Source organism: Oryza glaberrima, chromosome 3, assembly GCF_000147395.1.
Source record: "Oryza glaberrima chromosome 3, OglaRS2, whole genome shotgun sequence".
Classification (NCBI taxonomy): Eukaryota; Viridiplantae; Streptophyta; class Magnoliopsida; order Poales; family Poaceae; genus Oryza; species Oryza glaberrima.
Genome location: NC_068328.1, coordinates 15,363,705 through 15,384,743, shown reverse-complemented (window position 1 = coordinate 15,384,743; position 21,039 = coordinate 15,363,705). Strand labels below are relative to the sequence as shown.

The 21,039-nt window shown below is 42.0% G+C and overlaps 2 protein-coding genes across 3 annotated transcripts; both read right to left on the bottom strand.

The window, feature by feature from the left end:
- Positions 1-1,307: 1,307 nt before the first annotated feature.
- Positions 1,308-8,812, bottom strand: LOC127768568 (uncharacterized protein C630.12). The gene is made up of 13 exons (XM_052294175.1): positions 8,501-8,812; positions 7,993-8,031; positions 7,660-7,838; positions 5,478-5,613; positions 4,927-5,023; positions 4,258-4,317; positions 4,071-4,171; positions 3,852-3,886; positions 3,214-3,271; positions 3,067-3,141; positions 2,839-2,996; positions 2,483-2,743; positions 1,308-2,396 (listed from the first exon to the last, which is right to left on the bottom strand). Exons 1-13 carry the CDS (start codon positions 8,645-8,647, stop codon positions 2,153-2,155), a joined length of 1,590 nt encoding a protein of 529 aa, XP_052150135.1. The 5' UTR covers positions 8,648-8,812; the 3' UTR covers positions 1,308-2,152.
- A 5,119-nt stretch (positions 8,813-13,931) lies between these two features.
- On the bottom strand, positions 13,932-20,669 carry LOC127768637 (uncharacterized). 2 transcript variants are annotated; one of them, XM_052294255.1, is made up of 12 exons: positions 20,469-20,669; positions 20,245-20,314; positions 18,786-18,840; positions 18,476-18,558; positions 17,567-18,398; positions 17,145-17,247; positions 16,933-17,072; positions 16,551-16,782; positions 16,091-16,226; positions 15,127-15,221; positions 14,925-15,048; positions 13,932-14,739 (listed from the first exon to the last, which is right to left on the bottom strand). In XM_052294255.1, exons 1-12 carry the CDS (start codon positions 20,546-20,548, stop codon positions 14,617-14,619), a joined length of 2,073 nt encoding a protein of 690 aa, XP_052150215.1. In that variant the 5' UTR covers positions 20,549-20,669; the 3' UTR covers positions 13,932-14,616. The 2 variants fall into 2 exon arrangements, 1 of the variants encoding a protein (XP_052150215.1); XR_008016605.1 differs by lacking the exon at positions 13,932-14,739 and adding an exon at positions 15,392-15,529 and having other exon boundaries at positions 15,033-15,048.
- Between the last annotated feature and the right edge of the window lie 370 nt (positions 20,670-21,039).

Here is a 21,039-nt window from a genome sequence, read left to right as displayed (position 1 = left end):
AGATCTTGGTTGATTAGTTAAATTAAGCAGCTGATCAGTTTTAGAATGGACTATTAATCATAAGCAGGGTGGGCACATGGGGATGTCACACCCATGCACATGATGGACGATGCCCCGAGGAAAGGGAAGGAAAAATGAAATCTGTTTGATGGCGATCGACTAGCTGACTGACAAGAGTGACAGTGGTGATAGCCACAAGGACAGATCCAGGTACATCATCTGATCTGCTGGGGAGGGGGTTTGACTGAACAAAACAATGCACAAGTGCCTAATGCATTGCATAATACAAGTACTAACGTTGTTGTGCCTATTAGTGGCTAAGCATAAGATTAGGAAAATGCTACGGAACGGTATTCCGTTCGAATGGGATGATACATCTGAGATAGTATCATTACGTTTGAACGGGGTATCAGTCAATACCTATTATGTATTGAACGATACCTCAAAGCTATCATCATGTTTAAACAAGATACTAACTCTAAGATTTATAAATTAAATAGAGCCAGACAGGTTACTAGCAAGTGCACTGCTCCTAATCTTGATGGCTCGCATGCCCGTACCAGGCTCTACGGAGAACGAATCCACCTCCCACGTGATCATTCGCGAAACTGCATCACATCGAAAACAATGTTACTAGTACAAGAGATACTAACCTAAGCTTAAATTTGCATGATTGCATTGCATCCAGACATCCAGTACAGTTTAACGGTTGTTTTACGTACTTAGACTGCGTTCGTTGTTCCTAGTTGAGAGCTACAAGTAATGTACAGTGAACGTAAAATGGGGCGACTCATTAGCGCATAATTAATTAAGTACTAATATGATTAATATGATTTTTAAAGCAACTTTCGTCTAATTTTTTTTAAAAAACGAACCGTTTAATAATTTAGGAAGCGTACGCACGAAAAACGAGATTGAAGTTGGTAACATGAAGTAACGAACACAACCTTACACCCTCCGTCATTAAAAAAAAACAACTTCTAAAGATGAATTTGGTCCTCAGAAGTTTCTTTTTTATGAGACGGAGGAAGTACGTTGGTAGTGGTGCATGTGAATTTGCATTGTAATCGCAGAAAAAAATATTACTTCCTCCGTTTCATATTATAAGACTTTTTAGCATGACCCACATTTATATAAATGTTAATGAATCTAGACACACACACATATATATATATATATATGTATAGATTTATTAATATATATAAAAATGTGAACAATGCTAGAAAGTCTTATAATAGGAAACGGAGGAAGTATATATAATTTATGCAATGGAAAACAAGCATAATTTAACTCTCATTAACCTTGAGGTCGATTCCATCTCTTTGCCTGATCTCAAATACTAGCTCGGTTTAGACTTCAACACGGAGCTGAGATAAAAATATTTTTCAATTGCAGATATAACGCTGGCATGTTGTTTCGGCAGATCTGACATAAGTATATCATGAATTCTGAGTTAACCAAACAATACACTTAGAAAAAGAATTAGGCCAACAATTAGGATACATTCCAGAAAAATGAAAATTATTAGGCAAAAAATGGGTATCAGATCAAGGCTGCCTCAGATCAGTGAGCAAATACATATATAGGCATATATGTTAAACCATGCAACAAATATGCCTATATACAACTAATTCACAGAAGATCTAAACTAACAATGTACTCCTAGAGTAGTATACCATAAGCACAGCCAACTCTTTACCAAGAGCTGTTACTGGTTATACCTTTAAAGATACCTAGGTAAATATTTGGAGGAGAATTTGTCATGTAATTAATAATATCTGATGGACTTTTAGAAGAACATAAAAAGATTGTTGGAATATACAGTACAATGCCCTCTCCTATATGCCGCATTACATGTGTCAGGTCAGGTGGAGATACAACCAAAATCTGATACTTCTACTGAACCATCTGTGATCTTCAAGCAATAACTACTGGTATGAACATTGTACAAAAAAGTATAGCTCTAGGCCTAACAGACAAAAGAACGGGCCACTGAACGTTGATGCACAACACGATCACCCTGGTTGAACTGGTAAATCATTTTTCTGTGTCAACCAAAGCAATATCAAATTAATTATTCGACCTTGCATTTGCAAGTCCTCCTATAGTTGTATCCCTTAATTACTGATAGAACTAGGCTTTCGCACTCTATTCAACGGTCGATCCAATCCTTGAACAGAAGCATCATGTATAGAGGGACATTCAATGCGGCAATGACAACAATTGACTGAATGACACGAAACAGCCTTTGAAGCACCCTCCTTATTTTCAATTTGCTTGAGCGAGGCACCTTTCCTCCATCTTCTGATATCATTTCTGAGCTCATCTCAACAAGAACCGATGAATCAGGCTCCGGTTGATTCTTTCTGGCTGTTGGCCTTGCAACAACATTTCCCCTGTTACCAAAAATAGAAAATATTTCAGTAAATACCATTAAGTTTCAATATCTGGTAGCTACAATCATCGTCCAAAAAGCACATACCGTCCTGTAGTTCTTGAGTCTGAGCTAGTGCTGGGGGTTCTTGCCACGGCCTTTTTAACCAGGTGCATGGAACCCTCTGCATCCCAGACCATTTCATATTCACCATCTTCCTCGTCATCTTTTTCTTTCGTTCTTGAAAACAATTCAGCAGCCACTGACCGCATGAAGCTTACAAATGAGTTCACGTACGGAAGAGATCTGAGACCATTTGTTGGCCACAAGATAAGCAGAAGAAGCGTCACCACAAACTGGAAGATATACCTATATAAACAGAAGATAGAACATATTATAAACAGTTTTAACTGTAAACTGATCACTTTAAACAACAAGCTGGAGGTGCATATTACAAGTATTACCATATATAGATATGAGTTTGTTTAGGCAGAAAACAAAGATTCGTCAGAACCTCATGTTCTATATCAGTAGAATTTGCTGGCAGCTTGGGCCCAGAAGATAGAAGCATAAAAGATGGATAGAGATTCCCCTGTTGCCAACTTATTGTACCAAGGGTATGCTGCAGCATTAATCATTTCATGAGATGCAAACTTGAAACATATGGCAGCATAAAGCTTAAATTTTCTAACCTCCGTTACTGGTCCAAAAGGAGTGGGATGAACTACTGTACACTGGTCATGATCATGGCCTGAGAGAACAAGAACCTGTAGAGGGATTAGCCATAGTTAAAAGTTCAAAAGATGATTTAAAGCACTGGAAAAAGCAAAAAAGCTTACAGGCTTCAACAAGTGTAGCAAGAGGTCAGAAGTCTCTTTGCTCAGATAATTCTGGTAGCTGCATACAGAACATTTCTTTTGTCAATCCTTTGGCTGTGCCATATGGTGATATGGAAACATTTGGAATGATACATCTCAATTAGTTTACAGGTACAAACATATAGTATGGAACAAAATATTGATTACATTAGAGGATTCAAGCCCACGACTTGAGGACTAGAGCCCAATAAGCCAGCTTATGCATTTTTGGGGATTATGATTCAACACTAGAACTTGTTGTGGCTTAAAAGCTTTATAAAGTATAAAAGCCAAAAGGCATAAGGCAACAATCCTAAGCCAAAACAGACGTGCACTAGGGCAAGTACACAATTCGAACTTGTATCTGTGATTGGTATAAAACTTAAGCCACTCAACCTATTTCTGAACCAGCAGCCCAACCAAAAGACCACTGGTTGGACCAGAGAAACATAAACTAAGAGACTGGCCTGGCCTGCAACAGGTCCGGTTTCAACAAATGTACCTAATACAGCAATACTTATACCGAAGAGTTTGATTTAACCAGTCGCATGTTATTGTTCGTTGCATGCAATGTTGGTCCAGAAAAGGAAAGAAGAACAATAGTTTGAGTTAGGACATACGTTATCCCTTGATCCATGGCTGCATTAGATACCCTCTGTAACAGAATAAAATAAATCAGCAAATTGTGTATTTGATTGATTTGAGTTCCTTAAGAGGGATTAGGTCAAAGAATTACAGCAGTCTGCAGGAATTCACCAAGGCCGGTTAAATGAACTAAAGGAGAATAGGAAAATTTCTAGGAATTCTTCCTTTTTCAAATAACAAACAACAGAGTATACCTGATTGATAACAGGTGAAGAACGATGTGGACCGCAAGGAGAATTGTCAGGTCGGTAGAGTGGAATATGTGTTAGTAGAACCTTTGGGTTTGTTTTGTTACCTTAAAAGATAAGACCTAGTCAAGACTCTGATAGTATTATAAGATTGCATAGTCATCAGTAGTTCTGTACAATCACAATGCCATACCAGGTGACAATGCTTTGATGAACTCCCAAGAGGAGGATCTTTCTTTGCTTTCTTTAGCTCCTGCAGCATATATTAACAATTCTTTAGCTACAGAAAGAATCATCATCAAAGGAATACTGCAAGCAACATGAAATCATTATTCTTTTTTTTTCTTGAATGCACAGGAGAGCTGCGCATCATTATATTAAGACAAACAAGAAGAGTCTAAGAAGACTCAAATACATAAGGACTTGCAAAAGAAATAGAAAGGATCAAAGGACTGCAACCAACGACCTAAACAAACAACATCTACAGCCAAATGCCACTAAGGCCTTTTGGCCCTCTAATGTCCTCAAACATGGTCTCATCTCTAGTGCACCACAAACATGGCATCATACCTAATGTCCTGCATGATGACATTGAAATTAGGTGAGGCTCCCTCAAAGACACATCCTTTCCTATGCTTCCATAACCACCAAGCCACCAAAACAACTAAGGAATTGAAACATTTGCGATGTTTCTTGTCAACTTGAAATCATTATTCATGAAAACTAATTTAGATCCTAGAATATGAATGCATTATAAGGTGAAACTTCCTCTAAAGTGTAGCCCGTCGCAGTCTTCTGAAAAGAAAAAGGGGAACTCGATAGCAGATAGCACATAGTCAAATGTGGAGGCATGGTAACCTACCATCAAGAGTTTGGGCATCAACAACAACAAAATCCACCTTCCCAGCCGAAAATTGGTAATTTCTTGATCCAAATTCTTTTTCATACCGAGAAATCACCTACAAGAAAGAATAAATAAGATTATAGGGATATTATAGGTTGTAGTATGTTAACATTTTGTTTTCGCATCCTTAAATACTACTATCCCTGTCCCAAAATATAAGCATTTTTAGGGTTGGACACGAGTATTAAGTAGATACAATTAAATGGGGGGTAAGTTGTGATTGCTTGAGAAGTGGAGGTAGGTGGGGAAATTGAATGGTGGAGGATTGTAATTGGTTAGGAAGAGAATTTTGGTGGAGAAGTTGTTATAATTTTGGACAAATCTTGAATGCTAGAAATTGTCATATTTTGGGACCGAGGGAGTGCAGTGTAACTTGAATTTAGGTGGAAACCATTGTGAAGTTATTTTGTTGATGTCAATGTAATTCAGTTATGGTCTGTAAACTCACATGTCAAAATAGTCTGGAAATATGAAAAATAAAAGCCATGAAAATGAAAGGGGGAAATCACCTCAGGATGAATTTTGTGAAATGCTGAGTAGCCAATATCATGATTTCCTGAAAGGTAGTAGATTGGGATGTTTGGATTTGTTATATGTTCATTCATGCTGAATATATGCTTAAAGCGAGACAACGATTCATGCCACCTGAAAGGTTTTAACACAAATTACAAAAGAATATCCATTGAAGTGCATAACAGTTTGATAATTTTGTGACGGAATATCACTGAAAAAGGTTACTAATAAAGAGAGATCACAAACTAAGAAAAAACATAGATCAAGTATTAACTATCAACTAGGTCATTAATAATAACTCTAGGGGAAACAACATACCAACATTAATTATTCCAGGTGTTCTAAACAATAGCAATAACAAAGGAGAAGGGAGAACACCATAAAAATTGAACAGGTGCAACAAGGAGTGAAAGTATTGTTTGTTCATGGGTGAGAAGCTGTAATGACTAATGAGGAGAGCTAAGCAGGAAAATGTAGTCACTATTGGAACCAGTGTAACCAGTCTATCAGTAGCTCTAGAAATTAGAAGGGACCCTGTCGCGAAGATGAATCATTTTACTACGTCCAGGTTCATTTCTTAGGTAAAAAAAGAAAACCTCTACTGGCGGGGGGATGACCGTCCCCACAGCTTTTCATTAAGAAGAAGAAGCCTCAACCAAACTGGCTGAGAAAAGCCATGAACCCTGGCCCCCCACACGCATACTTACCCCCTACGGGTCAGTCCTTAACCCGTGCTTTGAGGCCTCTGCTCCCTACACTAGGGCCCTTCCTCCGTAGGTAGATTCTTAACATGTGTTTTTATGAGGGGTCAGCACATGACTTTTTTCAACTAGGCCTGAAATTCGCTCCCAAGGGGACTGGGGAGTCAAACCCAGGACATAGAGGTGCAACTTGAGCACTGTAACCGCTAGGCTATAGGCCCTTTCACTTCTAGGTACACTGAGAAACTTCATGATATATCACTAATTATTTTCATTACTATTATATATTTCCTAACATTTGAGAAGGTTATTACATAAATATTTTCTATACCAATGAACTTTGTTTAACTTAAAAATGTCAGCTGTAAACTTTTATTGGATTGTGAAATAGGAGAGACAGTTTTTTTTTTTAATTTCAAAAAGAAAAACACCGGAACTGGCCGTAATGTTTTCTGGAAGACTTGGGTCGATGACAATTGACAACATAGTGGTAATTGCTCCATAATACAATATGTAGTCTTAAAATATTTGATACGTGAATCCCCAGTGAGAACACATCTTGATTGTCTTATTTGTCAGTCTGTTTAAAACGTAAGGATGAAATATGCGATTTTATGTAGGAACATGTAAAGTGCTAGCTTGTGTCATATAAGACATATATGTGATTTTACAACAAAATATCATAATTAATTAGGCACCCATCGGTTGCCTATATTGGCTAATAAGCCAAAACGGCTTATTAGAAAATAAAAATTAATTTATAGGTAAAACTTTTATAGATTTGTTCGTAGCAACTTACTCCCTCCATTCCATAATGATCAGCGCATAACGAAAGTGGAGATATTCCGATTTGATCAGCGTATTAACGCTGGTAGCATGTGCATGTTGGATGGATTAACTAGTTATCACGGAGATCGAGTAGGCCATGCGATTTTCGAGCTGCATGCAGCATGGAACATCCCTTGCCTGTGCAATCATGCAGCGGCAGTAACGTTGTTTCGTTTCTCCAAGCCGATTAATATGGAGATTAATTACAAGGATTAAATAGAAAACGGGTAGAGGGTCTCTCCTTGGTCTTGATGCCACAATGAAATATGCTGATCATTATGGAATGGAGGGAGTAAAAGCCAACTTTTAAAAAATTACGTTAAAAATATTTTAAATTAATTTCAAAATCCAGTTCGAAAATTCGAATTTTGGCTTATTGTTTGGCTTTTTAGGCCAAACGATGAGGCTCTTACTTTTAAAAAAAAAGAAAAGAAACAGCATCTATCAAATGTGTCCTTACAAATAATATGCTGTAAAATTGATTTTAGTTATAGTTATCACATATCTAGTTATGTCACGCTATATAGCCCTATCACTTCCAAGACACATGAACAAGATAGAAAATCAGTTCTAACCAACACACCGCAATGTAATTAGGAGATATAGAATCTACTAAAAGGTGAAAATAGAATTCAGTCCCGTGCCTTACTCTTCATTGGACATATATGGGCCCCCATCAAAGTGATCACCAAGAAATAATAGCACGTCTGGCTTGAATGGAAGTACAACAGACTGAAAGGACCTTCTCATGTTCAAATCCGTGTAGAATTCAGCAGCTTGCAGCGCAATTGAGCTCGGTGGAAGGCCAAGGGAGGTGCTGTCCATAAGCTGCAGAGGATTCAGGAGAGAGTAACATATGTATTAAGCTATTTTTTGTATGTTCCAACGTAACATAACGGGTGTTTTCAAAAGTCGTGCAGCTCTCCTGTGTGCTCTCTAAAGAATGGCACAATCTCATGAAATAATGCAGGGAAAAATTAACCTGTGGATCGGCAACAACAGCAATCTTCACATGATTATTCTGTCCAAGGAAGAGATAAATGAGATGTATGATTGTTAAGACAAGATAGTGCAACAAAAGAACCATGCAAGCTTGGTTGCCTAGCGAAAGATATATCCACCTCGTCCCTTGTTATTTCAATCACTTAAGTTTAAGGAATTATTTGCTGCCTCTTTCAAATGCTATTGAAACATAAGACGGTGTTACCAAGTGCAAAGTGTATATCATGGGGTGCTCAATTGTGCGTGATTTGCAGTTGTAGCTGCCCCCAAAATCATGCACAGTAATGCCTAAGTAATTCACCGCTAACGCGCCAAGTTTACACATGAGTGCATGACAGATAACAAAAGGGAGGTCGAATTAGCCTCATTCCGAATCAGAACAGAATGGTCGACACCAACAACTAAACTACTAGTAGCAAACTAGAACCCTCAAAATGGGCGCCCAGAACCGGGACACCAAAAAGCTAACGGCAGCGTTGCGTACTGACCGGAGACAGGGACGAGGGCGGCGATGAGGAGGAGGAGGGCCAGGAGCAGGAGAGGCGGGCGGCCCAGTAGGCGCCCATCTCGCCGTAGAGCAGCGCGGCCGCCCAGGCCGCGCACAGCAGCAGCGTCAGCCGCGTCACGCTCTGCATCTCCCCCCCACACACACACACTCACTCCGCCGATGTGGCTGGCTGGCCGGCCGAACTGCTCGCTGCGGCGGCGGCGGCGGCCGGCGAGATCTGCCAACGAAACCCCCGGTCCGGTCGGTTCGTTCGGGCTCGACTCGAACTCGTGCTCGCGTGTCGGGTTTGGGTCAAGTTCGAGTGAGACGAGTCGACTCGACGCAAAGTCATCGCTCTCACGTGGGTGCGAGAAAATGGACATTTAGCCACGTTCAAAACACGGTTTCGCTATAATATCATCTCGAAAACACGTTTCGCTAAAATGCCAATATGAAGCGTGTGCTCACCGTCACTTTGCCATTTTGGCCCTTTTGTGTATTTTCGAAATCATTTTCACTCCTCCACCGGGTGATAAGACAAAATTGCCCTTCATGTCCTCCGCCGCCGCCATTGAGGAAGAGGAGCTCGTCCTCGCCGGTCATCTCCATGTTCACCACGAGCAGCTCACTGTCTTCCTCCTCGTCCTCCTCCATGGATGGCGTCTAGAGCAGCGCTATATGGGAGAGCCAGACGGTGAGGTGGCCGGCGAGTCCTCCGACATCTTCCCCTCCCTCGACCTCGCCACCTCCGCCGACTACCTCACTGCGGTCAACGACGACATCCCTGAGGTCGCTTCGCCGCGGTCGACGATGGCGGCTAGGATTTCGAAGCGGCCCCATGGCCTCGCCGGCGACGAAGGCGAAGGGGCAGCTCCATGGCCTCACCAGTGACGGAGGCGAAGGGGGATGCGACGGAGAGGCAGCAGCAACTGCTGGCGAGCCTCGCCGGCGAAGGAGGCGGAGAGGGACGCGGTGGAGAGGCAGCAACAGCTGCTAGCGAGCTAGAGCACAAGCCTCCGCCGCCACGAGGCCTCCTCGGCGACCTCGCCTCCGCCTCCGCGGTGCCGTCTGGCGGCGGCGGGCAGGGGCAGCCTCCACCCGCCCGACCTCGAGGACGCCGCCGCCGCCGCTTCGTCTACAAGCGCCGCCGAGTCCTCCACCTCAACGACCTCGCCTCCGCCTCGTCGAGCATCCCGGCCATCGACATCGGTGCACTGGTGGGGGTGGGGGTTCAGCTCCCGGCCGTCGTCATGGCCATCACCATCGTCAGCTTCCCCCGTCGGCGGACAAGGCGTCGTCGGCGGCGGTGTGGAGGCCGTATGTCTCCCTTCGCTGCGGCGTTGCCATGCCCGCGTCGCCATCGCCGCCACCGCCGCCGCCATGTGTTCGCCCGCCACTTCCTCCATTTCGGCCACGCAGACCACCTCGCCGCACTCATCGTCTTCCTCCCATGAACTGGATCGATCCTCTTTCAACCAGCGAGCAAGAGCAATTTGATCCCATCAAGCTACATTCCAGCGAAAATGAAATTGAAAATACACAAAATGGCCAAAATGGCAAAGTGGCGGTGAGTGCATGCTTCATATTGGCATTTTAGCGAAACGCGTTTTCGGGATGGCATTCCAGCGAAACCGCTTTTTGAAAGTGGCTAAATGTCCTTTTTCTCCATGGGGGGCTTGCCGATCAGATTCATTTGCACCGGCTTATACTGATTTTTTTTATTATTATTACAGTACTAGGCGTATACTGATTTTTTTTACTACAGGACACTTGTTAGGTGTGGTTTTAACCCTAGGACATTGACTAAACTTACTTTTAGGGAAAACACTCCATAAACGTGGTAATTTACTAGTGGACACTGCACGGAGAAAGAAATCGCGTGAAGTATCAAAAATGCCCTTGGGCCCACATGTCAGCTCTATCTCCTACCTCTCTTCGCATCTCTCTTTATATTCTCTCTAAGAGGCGCACTCGCACGGGGCGACACCGGTCGCGGCGGAGATGGCGAGGACGGCGCCGGCGGAGTGGAGCGGGACGGCGGTGGCGGTGGATGAGCGCGCGGCCGAGCGGAGTGGCAATGGCGGCGAGCGAGCGCGTGGCAGGAGCCGCGGCAGCGGGCGGCTGGCGAGAGCGGCACGCACCCCATGGCTCCCACCTCGCCAGCTGCCGCGTCCGGGCATCGCTTCGTCCTCCCCCTCCTTCGTGGCCGGCCCTCCACGCGTGTCCACCTTGCTGTCGACCGCCGACTACCCTCCGCGCGGAGCAGCCGGCGGCGGCATCCACCCTCGCCGCGGCATCCGCCCTCGCCGCGCCACCCGCCGTCCTCACCACCGCCAACCCACTCAATACCGCCACCGAGATCGCCAAGCAGGTCGCCGACGCCCGTCCCGTCCTCGCCTGCCGCGCGCTCACTCGCCGCTGCTGCCACTCTGCTCGGCCCATGATGCCGCTCCACCGGCCGTGCGTTCGTCCACCGCCGTCGCTGCCCCGCTTCACTCCACTAGTCGCCGTCCTCGCCATCTCCGCCGCGACCGATGCCGCCCCGTGTGAGCACGTCTCTGAGAGAGAATATAGAGAGAGATGAGAAGAGAGATAGGAGATAGAGCTGACATGTGGGCCCAAGGGCATTTTTGATATTTCATATGATTTCTCTCTCCTCCCTAACCGGAAAGTATTATTTTAATCGGCGTGGTGTCCACTAGCAAATTACCATGTTTATGGAGTATTTTTCCTCAAAAGTGAGTTTAGGCAGTGTCCTAGGGCTAAAACCACACATAACAAGTGTCCTGTAGGAAAATTTCCCTTTTCTTAATTAATAAACCTTTCATCCGATAATACTCCCTCCATCCCACAAAGCATGACGATTTAAGGTTTCAGAAGCAAATTAGCTTAAAGAAAAAATTACCAAGTTGCCCTCACTTATTAATAATCAGATATCATTTCATTGAGTGCAGGGCATTCAACAGGAATATTTATATATCTCTGCACATTGAAGCTATGGCCACAAAAGATACACGTGGCAAAGTAATCATTAGCACATTCAAAAATTCAAAACAGATGGCCATTAAATTGCTCAAACGACATGTTTTGTGGGACACTGGTAGACCCTTTAAACGTCAGGTTTTGTGGGACGGAGGTAGTACTTTTCTTAAAAAAAATACTTCAATGTTTATTTTAAAACTAAATCATTTTACCATGACACTACATATTTTAGTAAGAGGCATTTAACTGTCAACTAGTTACTTCATTCATCCAAAAGTCTATAACATATTTTTTTTACTAATAATTATTTTTTGAGTAAATTACACATTGCACCATATATGTTTACCTAAGTTACAATTTGGACTACCCTTTAATAAATATTTTCACTTTACACCATTCTTTCTTCAATTTGTTTCACCTTGCACCCTTCTTCCTCATCTAACTCAGCGAGCTAAGCAGCACACCCGAGCCCAGGATTATGTCTTTAACTATATCTATCTCACTCTATTTCTTTGAAGTTTTCATGCTCCCAATGTGTTCGATGAAAAGTGGTGGTGATTCATAGCATGTGTCATGTTCGAACTCATGGGGAGTCATTCGACATGATGCGTAGTCTGTGACTTGCTCAACAATGAAAACATGGTGAGACCACCGGCACGAGTTGACCCCATTGATTCTTGGATAAGGAGATGAGATATAGCTAGATCGAGGAAAAGAATCTTGGAGAAGTACAGGAGGCTGGGAGAGAGGACCTAGAGGAGAAGATGGGTCCGAGATGCAATAAAAGGGAAGAAATAGTGGTTTAAAGTGAAAACATTGACAAACTGGTGATTTAAAATGAAATTGTACAATTCACTCTTAATTTTTTTTACTCAATCTGTATGCAATGAGTAATTAATTCTTGGATGCATCCAGTCCCATGAGACTCCTCATGCATATAACGAGTAACTAATCCTGCGCTGCTAAATGAAAAGACATTTATTAAGCCTTAAATGCATGAATACTACAAATAGGATCATTTTATTTGGAAAAAAACAGAAGTTAAAGTAGAACTTCAACTTTTGGATGTAGGAAGTAATAACTTGATTTACATTTCAGGAATCTCAACCATGGATGCACATCCAATGACTGAGCCTTTTATTCTACATTTGGCACTATAAAAAGATCAACCATTCAATCTCTTTCCTTCATAAAGCTTAACAACAACCCCTTACGATACCTCTGTTTTCTCGCCACTACCACCCCTTATTACCTCATAATAATTCTACTTTCCTTGCCATGGCCCAACCGTCATCTCAGCTTACATATCTCTAGCTAAGGCAATGTTGCTGCCACTTGGCCATTAGCTATCGTCGATCCACCACTTCCTAGGCCACTCTCTGAGCCTTAAAATCAAATGGTTTCTGAGACATACCTCTAAGAAACACCATCTTTTTCTCCTCCTATTGATGTTTTGTCCATCTTTTTCTTCTCCTATTGAGACATACCTCTAAGAAACACCGTCTTTTTCTCCTCCTATTGATGTTTTGTAGTTAGCAGAATGCTCCATGTTCGGCAATGGGGGTTGAAGATCTATGATCACTCTAATCTCATAGATGAATACAAAGATTGACAACCATACTCCTACTACATAGTATACTATTGAGTATAGCATTAGTAAGTACAACTTATTACTTAGTGCGAGTGTGTATTGTGCTTTGCGGTGGTATTTTGGCATATATTGGCCGACCTCTCTCTAGGAGGTCTTATATACTTATGTACACGCACACACAGTGCCACCTACATGTGCCTATCCTATTCTCCCTACTTCACCTTTTGTCACATTGTTGGCTTGCTGCTCCTTTTTATTATTATTAATATTTTTTTATTTTTTTAGAGAAGGGTTAGCTCTCAAATAACCTAATCTGAAATTCGCTCCTATGAAGATTTGAACTCAGGACCTTGGAGTGCTACTTAGGTCACTGCAACCACTAGACCACATGCCCTTTCACGGCTTGCTGCTCCCGGGCATGCACATTCCTCATGCGCGTTAGACGGGGCGCGTGCTTTTTGTCTCATGAACATAGGGACAGGTAATGATACTTGGTATGGACACGATACTCCGAATCAACTCATTAATATGAAACGACTTATAGTAGGCAAGCACATTTAGTGTAGGATGACGAGACATGCAGGTGCACGTTATGTTGAGCAGGACCCTAACACCTCCCACTACCCCATATGGGGATTATTCTACTATAATGCAATGCAAGTAGGTACCGCTAACATGTGGATTCGAAACAAATGGGACCTACATATTAATGACGTCTATCTATGTCCCCTGCTAGAAATGTACTGAAAATATCATCGCTATAGAAGGGTGTTTGTGGAGAGAGAAATAATGTCCAAAGGTCGAAGACACAGATCGTTAGACATCATCCAACCCCAATGGTGATATGAGACCACTGCCATTTAAGAATGGGTTTATCGGTTACCTGATAAATAGCAAAGCTGCTATATACATGCTCACACTATTAGAACGGGTTCACCATACCATTTTGGCTAGGATTACCGTCACCCCATGCTAAGGAAGCTATCACAGTAAACACGTGGTTACCGTGAAAACCGTATGATTACCACGAGGATTTATGTGGTTTTAAAAACTGAGAAGGTTACTGCACATGATAACCGTGTGATAACCGCATGGTTTTGCAAACCACGATGTGGTAACGCATAGTCAGTATGAGCGATGCATAGAACATATCACGTCAGCCTTTTTCCCATGCCATTCGAAGATAGATTTGCTAGGGAAGCAGCACCATGATGCTTGCTGGGATGCCGCAAGAGCTATATATCGTACAGTGGACGGTGCAATAACAGAGAGGTTGATGACACAAACAGATACACTGGACATAATTACAGAAACTTCATGCTAGCAAGTAAGAACCAAAATCAACTACTTAGGGAGGGGCCTCTTCGGCTGCTTTGTACAGCGCTGTTTCACAGCCATGTTACAGCTTGTTGCTGCACCAAGTGAACTGGGTGTAGGCTGCAGGGTACCGCTGCGCACGACAGCTGAACGCGCCCTTACACGATGGCCTGAGTGGCACCTTGTGATTACGCTGACCTTTGATGATTGAGCACAGGCGTTTTTCACTAAGCATGGTATTCTGGGTTTTGGGGGTTTGTATCACTAGCGTCCTGCACATCTGAACCATCCTGCTGCTCAAAATATGCTGTTATGGCTTTCAGCTTCCCATTGAGGAAATTCTTCTCTACCTGCCAGAAAGTAATAGGAAAAGACCACTTAGCATCAGAAGAAAAGACCATGGATAAACAATTAAGTTCCACAAGTAAGTGCATCAGAAGAAAAGACCATGGATAAACAATTAAGCTCCACAAGTGCATCAACCCTTCTTTTGTGGCCAAGTCAGCTATACACAAATCACAGGAAATGGATATACCTCAACTGCCCAAGGAGGATCAACTGACAGGCACATGTCTGCCAATTGATTTTGGTCAATGTTACGAGGAAGAAACATCACCACCCTCGAAGCGATTGATGTACCAAGTTTAAAGAGAGAATACCTGAAAAAAATCCAACCAGAGCATGTCAACATCTGTGAATGGAACGATAAACAGAATACTCGGGAAGAAGGAACTAACCCATCACAAGGCTTAAGCATGGTTTTGATATCATATACATCTACTTTGGCATAGTCTGGTCCACCCCAAGGAGGCGACATAAAAACAGTTTCTCCCTGTGTAAAACAGTTCACCCACAGTAAGCATATTAAACCAACTAATGCAAGAAAACAACAGGCATGTGAACAAAGGAAGATATTCCTCATCGTCCTGTCAGAGTTTAGCATGTGAACAAAGGATGTTACTGTCAAGCAGTTCCAGATCAAGGCCAGGGATCGTTGGTTACCAGATCTCTAGATCCACATCAGGAATTTGGTGAAATGCCCAGATGACATATAATCAAATGTGCATATGGATTCCACGTTTATATGCGTTCTAGAACTAGTGAAGAGCTTGGTGCAAAAACTTTCTGCTAGGTAGCAACCTGTAGGTCATATATATTACAGTAAGAGTTTATGGTGGTGCATAGAGCCAAAATATGGGAAAGGGTTGGGTAGTTAAAATGCAATCTCTGATTTCGTGTCACATCTGAACATATTTATTGCAGTACTACATGTTTCCACTTCCTTATTCACGACAAATACAACCTGCATCCATATTCTTGTCGGGCACTACCAGCTTTTGACTAGAAACCAGAGGTATGGAATAGGATACAGAACGAGAGGTGTATGAGTATGACAATGACCAATCCAATTGTACTCCTAGCCAAGTGCCAGTTTCATGGGGATTATACAAAGAAGGATTCTCACAAAACTTGGAATTAATTTGGTTATTGATAAAACAGAAATTCATTTTGTACCGAACATATTTAACACATCCAGGAAATGCCACCCATGCACATGGATGGGCACATGCAAGCATAATCATAGTAATAATGCAATTTCATAGGAAACTATGAAAATGGGTAACTAAAGGAAACAACAAATCCACAAACGTAAGATTAAAGATGAAAAGATTTTTAATAGATAAGAGTATTAAGATGTACCTTCAGACGAGGCGCCACATGAATAAAATCACCTCTAATGAAGTCTATATGATCATGTACTCCATAGACAGTTGCATTATGCTGCGCGCAATCAATCTTTTGTGGATCAATATCAATAGCGATAACATGCCTGCACCTGAAAAAATGGTGTTACTAATGTAAAACCATGTAGTTGGAGCTGCATCAAGAAACAGAGGATTCCCCTATCCAAACATGATTGTGAATAGGCAGTGGCACCAAATTCAACAAAAAAAATATTCCCCAAATGGTTATATCTTTGTGCCACAGTGTGCACTGTGCTCTATGCAAACATGAATAAATATTTAAGAAAATATTCAGGCCAAACTGTTAACATTCTCATAATGTAAGCCCGGAAATGCAGTTCCATGTAAAGAGTCTCAAGTTAACAAATTATTCACATGTAAAAAGAATGCATGAAAATGTGATAACAGTAACGCACTTGTTGGCAAAATGGATGGCATTTCCGCCAACTCCTGTGAAACAGTCAATCACAATGCCGGCACCAACGCGAGATGCATGATGCTTTGCGATGAGCTCTGGTGTCACTGAAAACCATCCTTCTTCATCCATTTTTATACCACTATCAAAAAGGGAGAAAAGTGAATACCGCTGAGCCCAGTACTTGGCAATGTCATTGGAGATGTTCCCTGCCAAGTCTTGACATGAATGATCTGTGGAATAACAGAAATGGTTATTCAGAGATAAATAAACCGAAGATTAGCAGCCATAGCTATGATAAACATTTGCACGACATTCGGTAGAATCATCTTAAAAGGTATCAGGTACGACAACTCCTACAAGGCTGAAGCTGAATATCTTACATGACTTAGATCTCCTTACTCTCTTTTTCTTTTTGGTACGACCAATCTCCTGATTCATCTCTGAAATTTCACTCATTGAACTATCATTCTGATGATGAATATTATCAGTGTGGCGTGCTTCATCGGTGAAAGTTACCATACTGCATAGAGAACGGATATTAACAAGAAATAGATTATGTCAAGGAAGTATTATTTGATATGATCCAACATACCATTGATTTATTCTCTCTCCATCAGGAATATCTGATAAATTGCTCAATTCACTGTAACAAGCTTGCCCCTGCTCATCCAAATGCTTGTCACCACCAGCCTGATCTGATCAGAGATAAAAAATGTATGATACTAAAGAAAATAGAAGTACGAACAATGTCGATGGGAATAGGAGATCATGCATTCATGCCTATGAGAAAATCCAAGAAAATTAAATAAAAATGCAGAACTATTTTGCAACTACAAGCAGGAACATAATAGTGCAGAACTTGCAACTACAGGCAGGAAATCTCTGGAAATGTTAGTGCCAGAAAAATGCCATGTTAACAATCCAGGTTGTTGCAATTATCAACATAAAAAAGTATACTGAAACTTTGAGGGCACACAACATCAGATGACGGATCAAACCGTTAAGGACTCTTACCATGTTCTTGTGCCGGTGTGCTTTTATTTTGTGAGCCAAATTCGTCCAGGTCTTCAGGTATACATGTGTTAGAATGTGATGCAAAATCCTCCAATCCGTGAGGAGGATACCATGTAGACTCCTGTGTCAAGATGTTATAGAAGTAATACCGACTGTAGAATGGATCCCACAGGACTCTCCAATCACCATATTCGAAGTAAAAGCTGCTGTCAGACTTTTGGGCAGGATTATTATCCACAGGAGATGGCTCTGCTGAACTTTGACAAGTTTCATGATCAACATCCTTATTATCATGGGATGTTGAAGGAGTTTCCCCAGATAGTTGATCTTTTATTGTTGATAATCCTCCTTCCATACAAATCTCAGCAGAGGAGAATCTAGATTCATTATCAACAGAGTTTTGCCCCAGCATCTCCTTGTTCAATTGCAAGACAACTTCTGCAGTTTCATTTTCTCGAACAGGAGAATCTGCTTTTACTGGGTTGTTCATGTTAGCATGAAACTGACAAGTCTCATGTTCATAGTTATCTTCAGCTTTGCTACTTGATAATACTTTAGAAGAGCAGAGATCACCAGACTCTTCCTGTTCATTAGCATAAACAATGTCTTTGTCCATCTTCTCGATATCACCTTGGCAGACTTCATTGTAACCCACAGTGATCCTAGATGAACTGCATGGGTTAGTTTGCTCCACACAAGCCATCAACTGAACAATACTTTCAGTTTCTTTAGTACCCGTGCATGTCCTTGAATCATCATCGATTAGAGTATTTGCTGCTTCGTAGGAGACTCTCCTTCCATTCTTCTTTACCTTATTGGGTGCATTCTTTTTCTATAATGACGAAGGGTGAGCTACAGATTAATCATCTGGGGAGCAGTCGAGAGTGAAGTAGTGCAGTGAGCACTTACCTCTTTACTTGTGCTGAATGAAACAGGAAGCCCCAAAGAACCCATCAGGTTGGACAATTCTAAATCTTCAACAAACAAATCGCCTATTGATACCATAGAAGCATCGCAAACACAGAAACAATATCATAAGAAATTGCTGCAAACTTACAAAATTAACACTATATTATGAAATAATGATCTTTTATTATTTTTTTATGCTGTGTGTGGGAAGTGCAAGAGTTATAATGCAAGCTGATAGTACAAGCAGGGAGATTACAGAAAACAACAAGCGTGTAAATAAATTAATGGATTGCAAAGGAATACATATTACCTTCATCTGTCTGTTTGGTTGGCTTGTTTTGGACTTTATCTGTTTGACAACAGCCCTGCACAATTGAAGGTTCTCAAATTGCTTGTAAACGACAAGCTAAAAATCAACATGACACAAATCTCAAAGCATTTAAAATTTTAAATATTTTGAATTGTTCCACTTAAATAAAAGACTTGAAAATTTGTCAGGAAAAAAAAAAGATAAAAGGCTCATATGACAAATACATGTAATATTTAACCAATTGTATCCTGATGGTATTCTATTCTAGCCATGACACAGTTCACTGACTGGTCTTCCCAGAAATTCAAGTGCAAGGCCAGCCATTAATGTTTAGATCAACAATGAACTATTGCTATCAGAAATCAATGCATTAGCTAAGTGGATCACAACTAATCTTCTGTAAATGATTCAAAAAGTTGTCAAGAACAAACAAAACTTTGAGTTCCCCATGTAGATGTGCGTCTTAAAATTCCATTTACCCTCCCCCAAAAAACTAAAGCAATCATAAGAGATTATCCACCATGCACAAATAATTATCCTTAAATTGGAAAACTTCATACATCCTATATAAAAGCCATAGGGAATAATGTCATGAGTCAATGAGTCATACGCACAAGATATAGATAGTTCCATGTTTCACAAAAAATCATCCAGGTCACACATATATGCATACAATGTTTAACTGATGCAAGCTCTTCAAGGTGAAGCCAGAACCACCAGCAACTCAAATATTACTAGCAGTTAAGACTAAAGATGGAGATAATTAGCAAGGACATAACTAAATTTCACCAATATTGCTCATGAAACAGTGCTATAAGAGTCTAGGAGTTATGTGTCCTACCATAATTCAAAGTGTTGCATGCAGCACCGTATTAGTAAGCAAATAATTGCATAGTACTTCTAGAGCATATGTTTATTGTCTCACTCACCAAGCTGAACCCTTTTGCAATGTTCATATTCATCCCCTATTAAAATTAGGTGAACCTTTATCATGCTTATCCACCCTCTCTACAACCTACAAAGTGTGATATATGCTATTGCTATGCTAAATATTGTTGGCAAACTTAACATAACAAAACACTCTTTTGGAGCAAACCTCCAATAATACTTTCCCAAAAAAGTAAAACAGGGTCCAATATTTACAAATGCAAAGCAAATTTATTGTGTTGACTAGAAGTTCACTGAAGAAGTATTCAGTAGACGTGTTCCTCCTGCAGCTGAGATTTTCCGCTGGTGAATTTCAAGTATGTTCTAGTCCATCCATCTAATTTACCCACACCTCAAAATGACCAAAGATTAACAAAAACCTCCATATTTGTTCTAACAAACTAATTACTCAGCAATGTTAGTCAAACACCGGACAAGCTTACGAAGCATATAAGCCTCATTTTGACAACGCTCAACGCAAGGCAAACCATCCGAATCCGAAGAAGCACAAGACGAAATATAGGAATCTTACGCCGGAATCGATATCATCGGAGCGCCAGCTCCTGTGGCTCACGTCGGCGCCGGCGGCGTACCAACCATCCCTGCAGCGACCGAATCAACAACAACAACAACAACAACAACATCATCATCATCAAATTAAGTTGTAGAAAACAGAGGAGATGCCGAAACCCTACAAAATCCGAACAACCAAGCTGGGCTGGAGAGGAGGAGAGCTCCGGCGGGAGAGGGGCTTACCAGATGTGCGCTTCCGTGAGCCTGAAGTGCCGCCCCAGCTTCGTTATCGCCGGCGGCAGGTCCTCCGCGTCCCCCGGCATCGAGCGCCGGAGATTAGAGGGGCGGGAAGAGGCGGCGGCTGCCGACTGGCGAGGCCGGCGAGCCGGAGGAGAGCGGAGGGGGGAGTTGGCGGCTTTGTCGGGTGGGGAAAAGCGTCGGAACTCGGAAAGGAAGGAAGAGTAGGGTTTTAGCGCAAGGGCGGGATGGAAAATAGCCTCTCTTTTTTTTTTCAAGGGTTGTAAATGTGCATATTTTGAAAAAATGCTACAGTAATTCGTTTATCTAGAGCCATGCCATCCAAATACAGGTGAAATGGGTCGCATGCCATGTCGTATAAAGGAGACTCGTTTTTTGTTGGCTGTATTTTTATATGGACGCAAATACGCTTGGGGATATGGCTACATGAGGTCGTGGACCACAAATCCCCATTCTGAATCGGCAGAGACCCTAGGCGGTGGGTAGTGGCAGTGGAAAGCGGCGACGATGGACAACAGCGGCAGTCGGTCGAGCCGATGTAGCAAGGAGTGTCCCG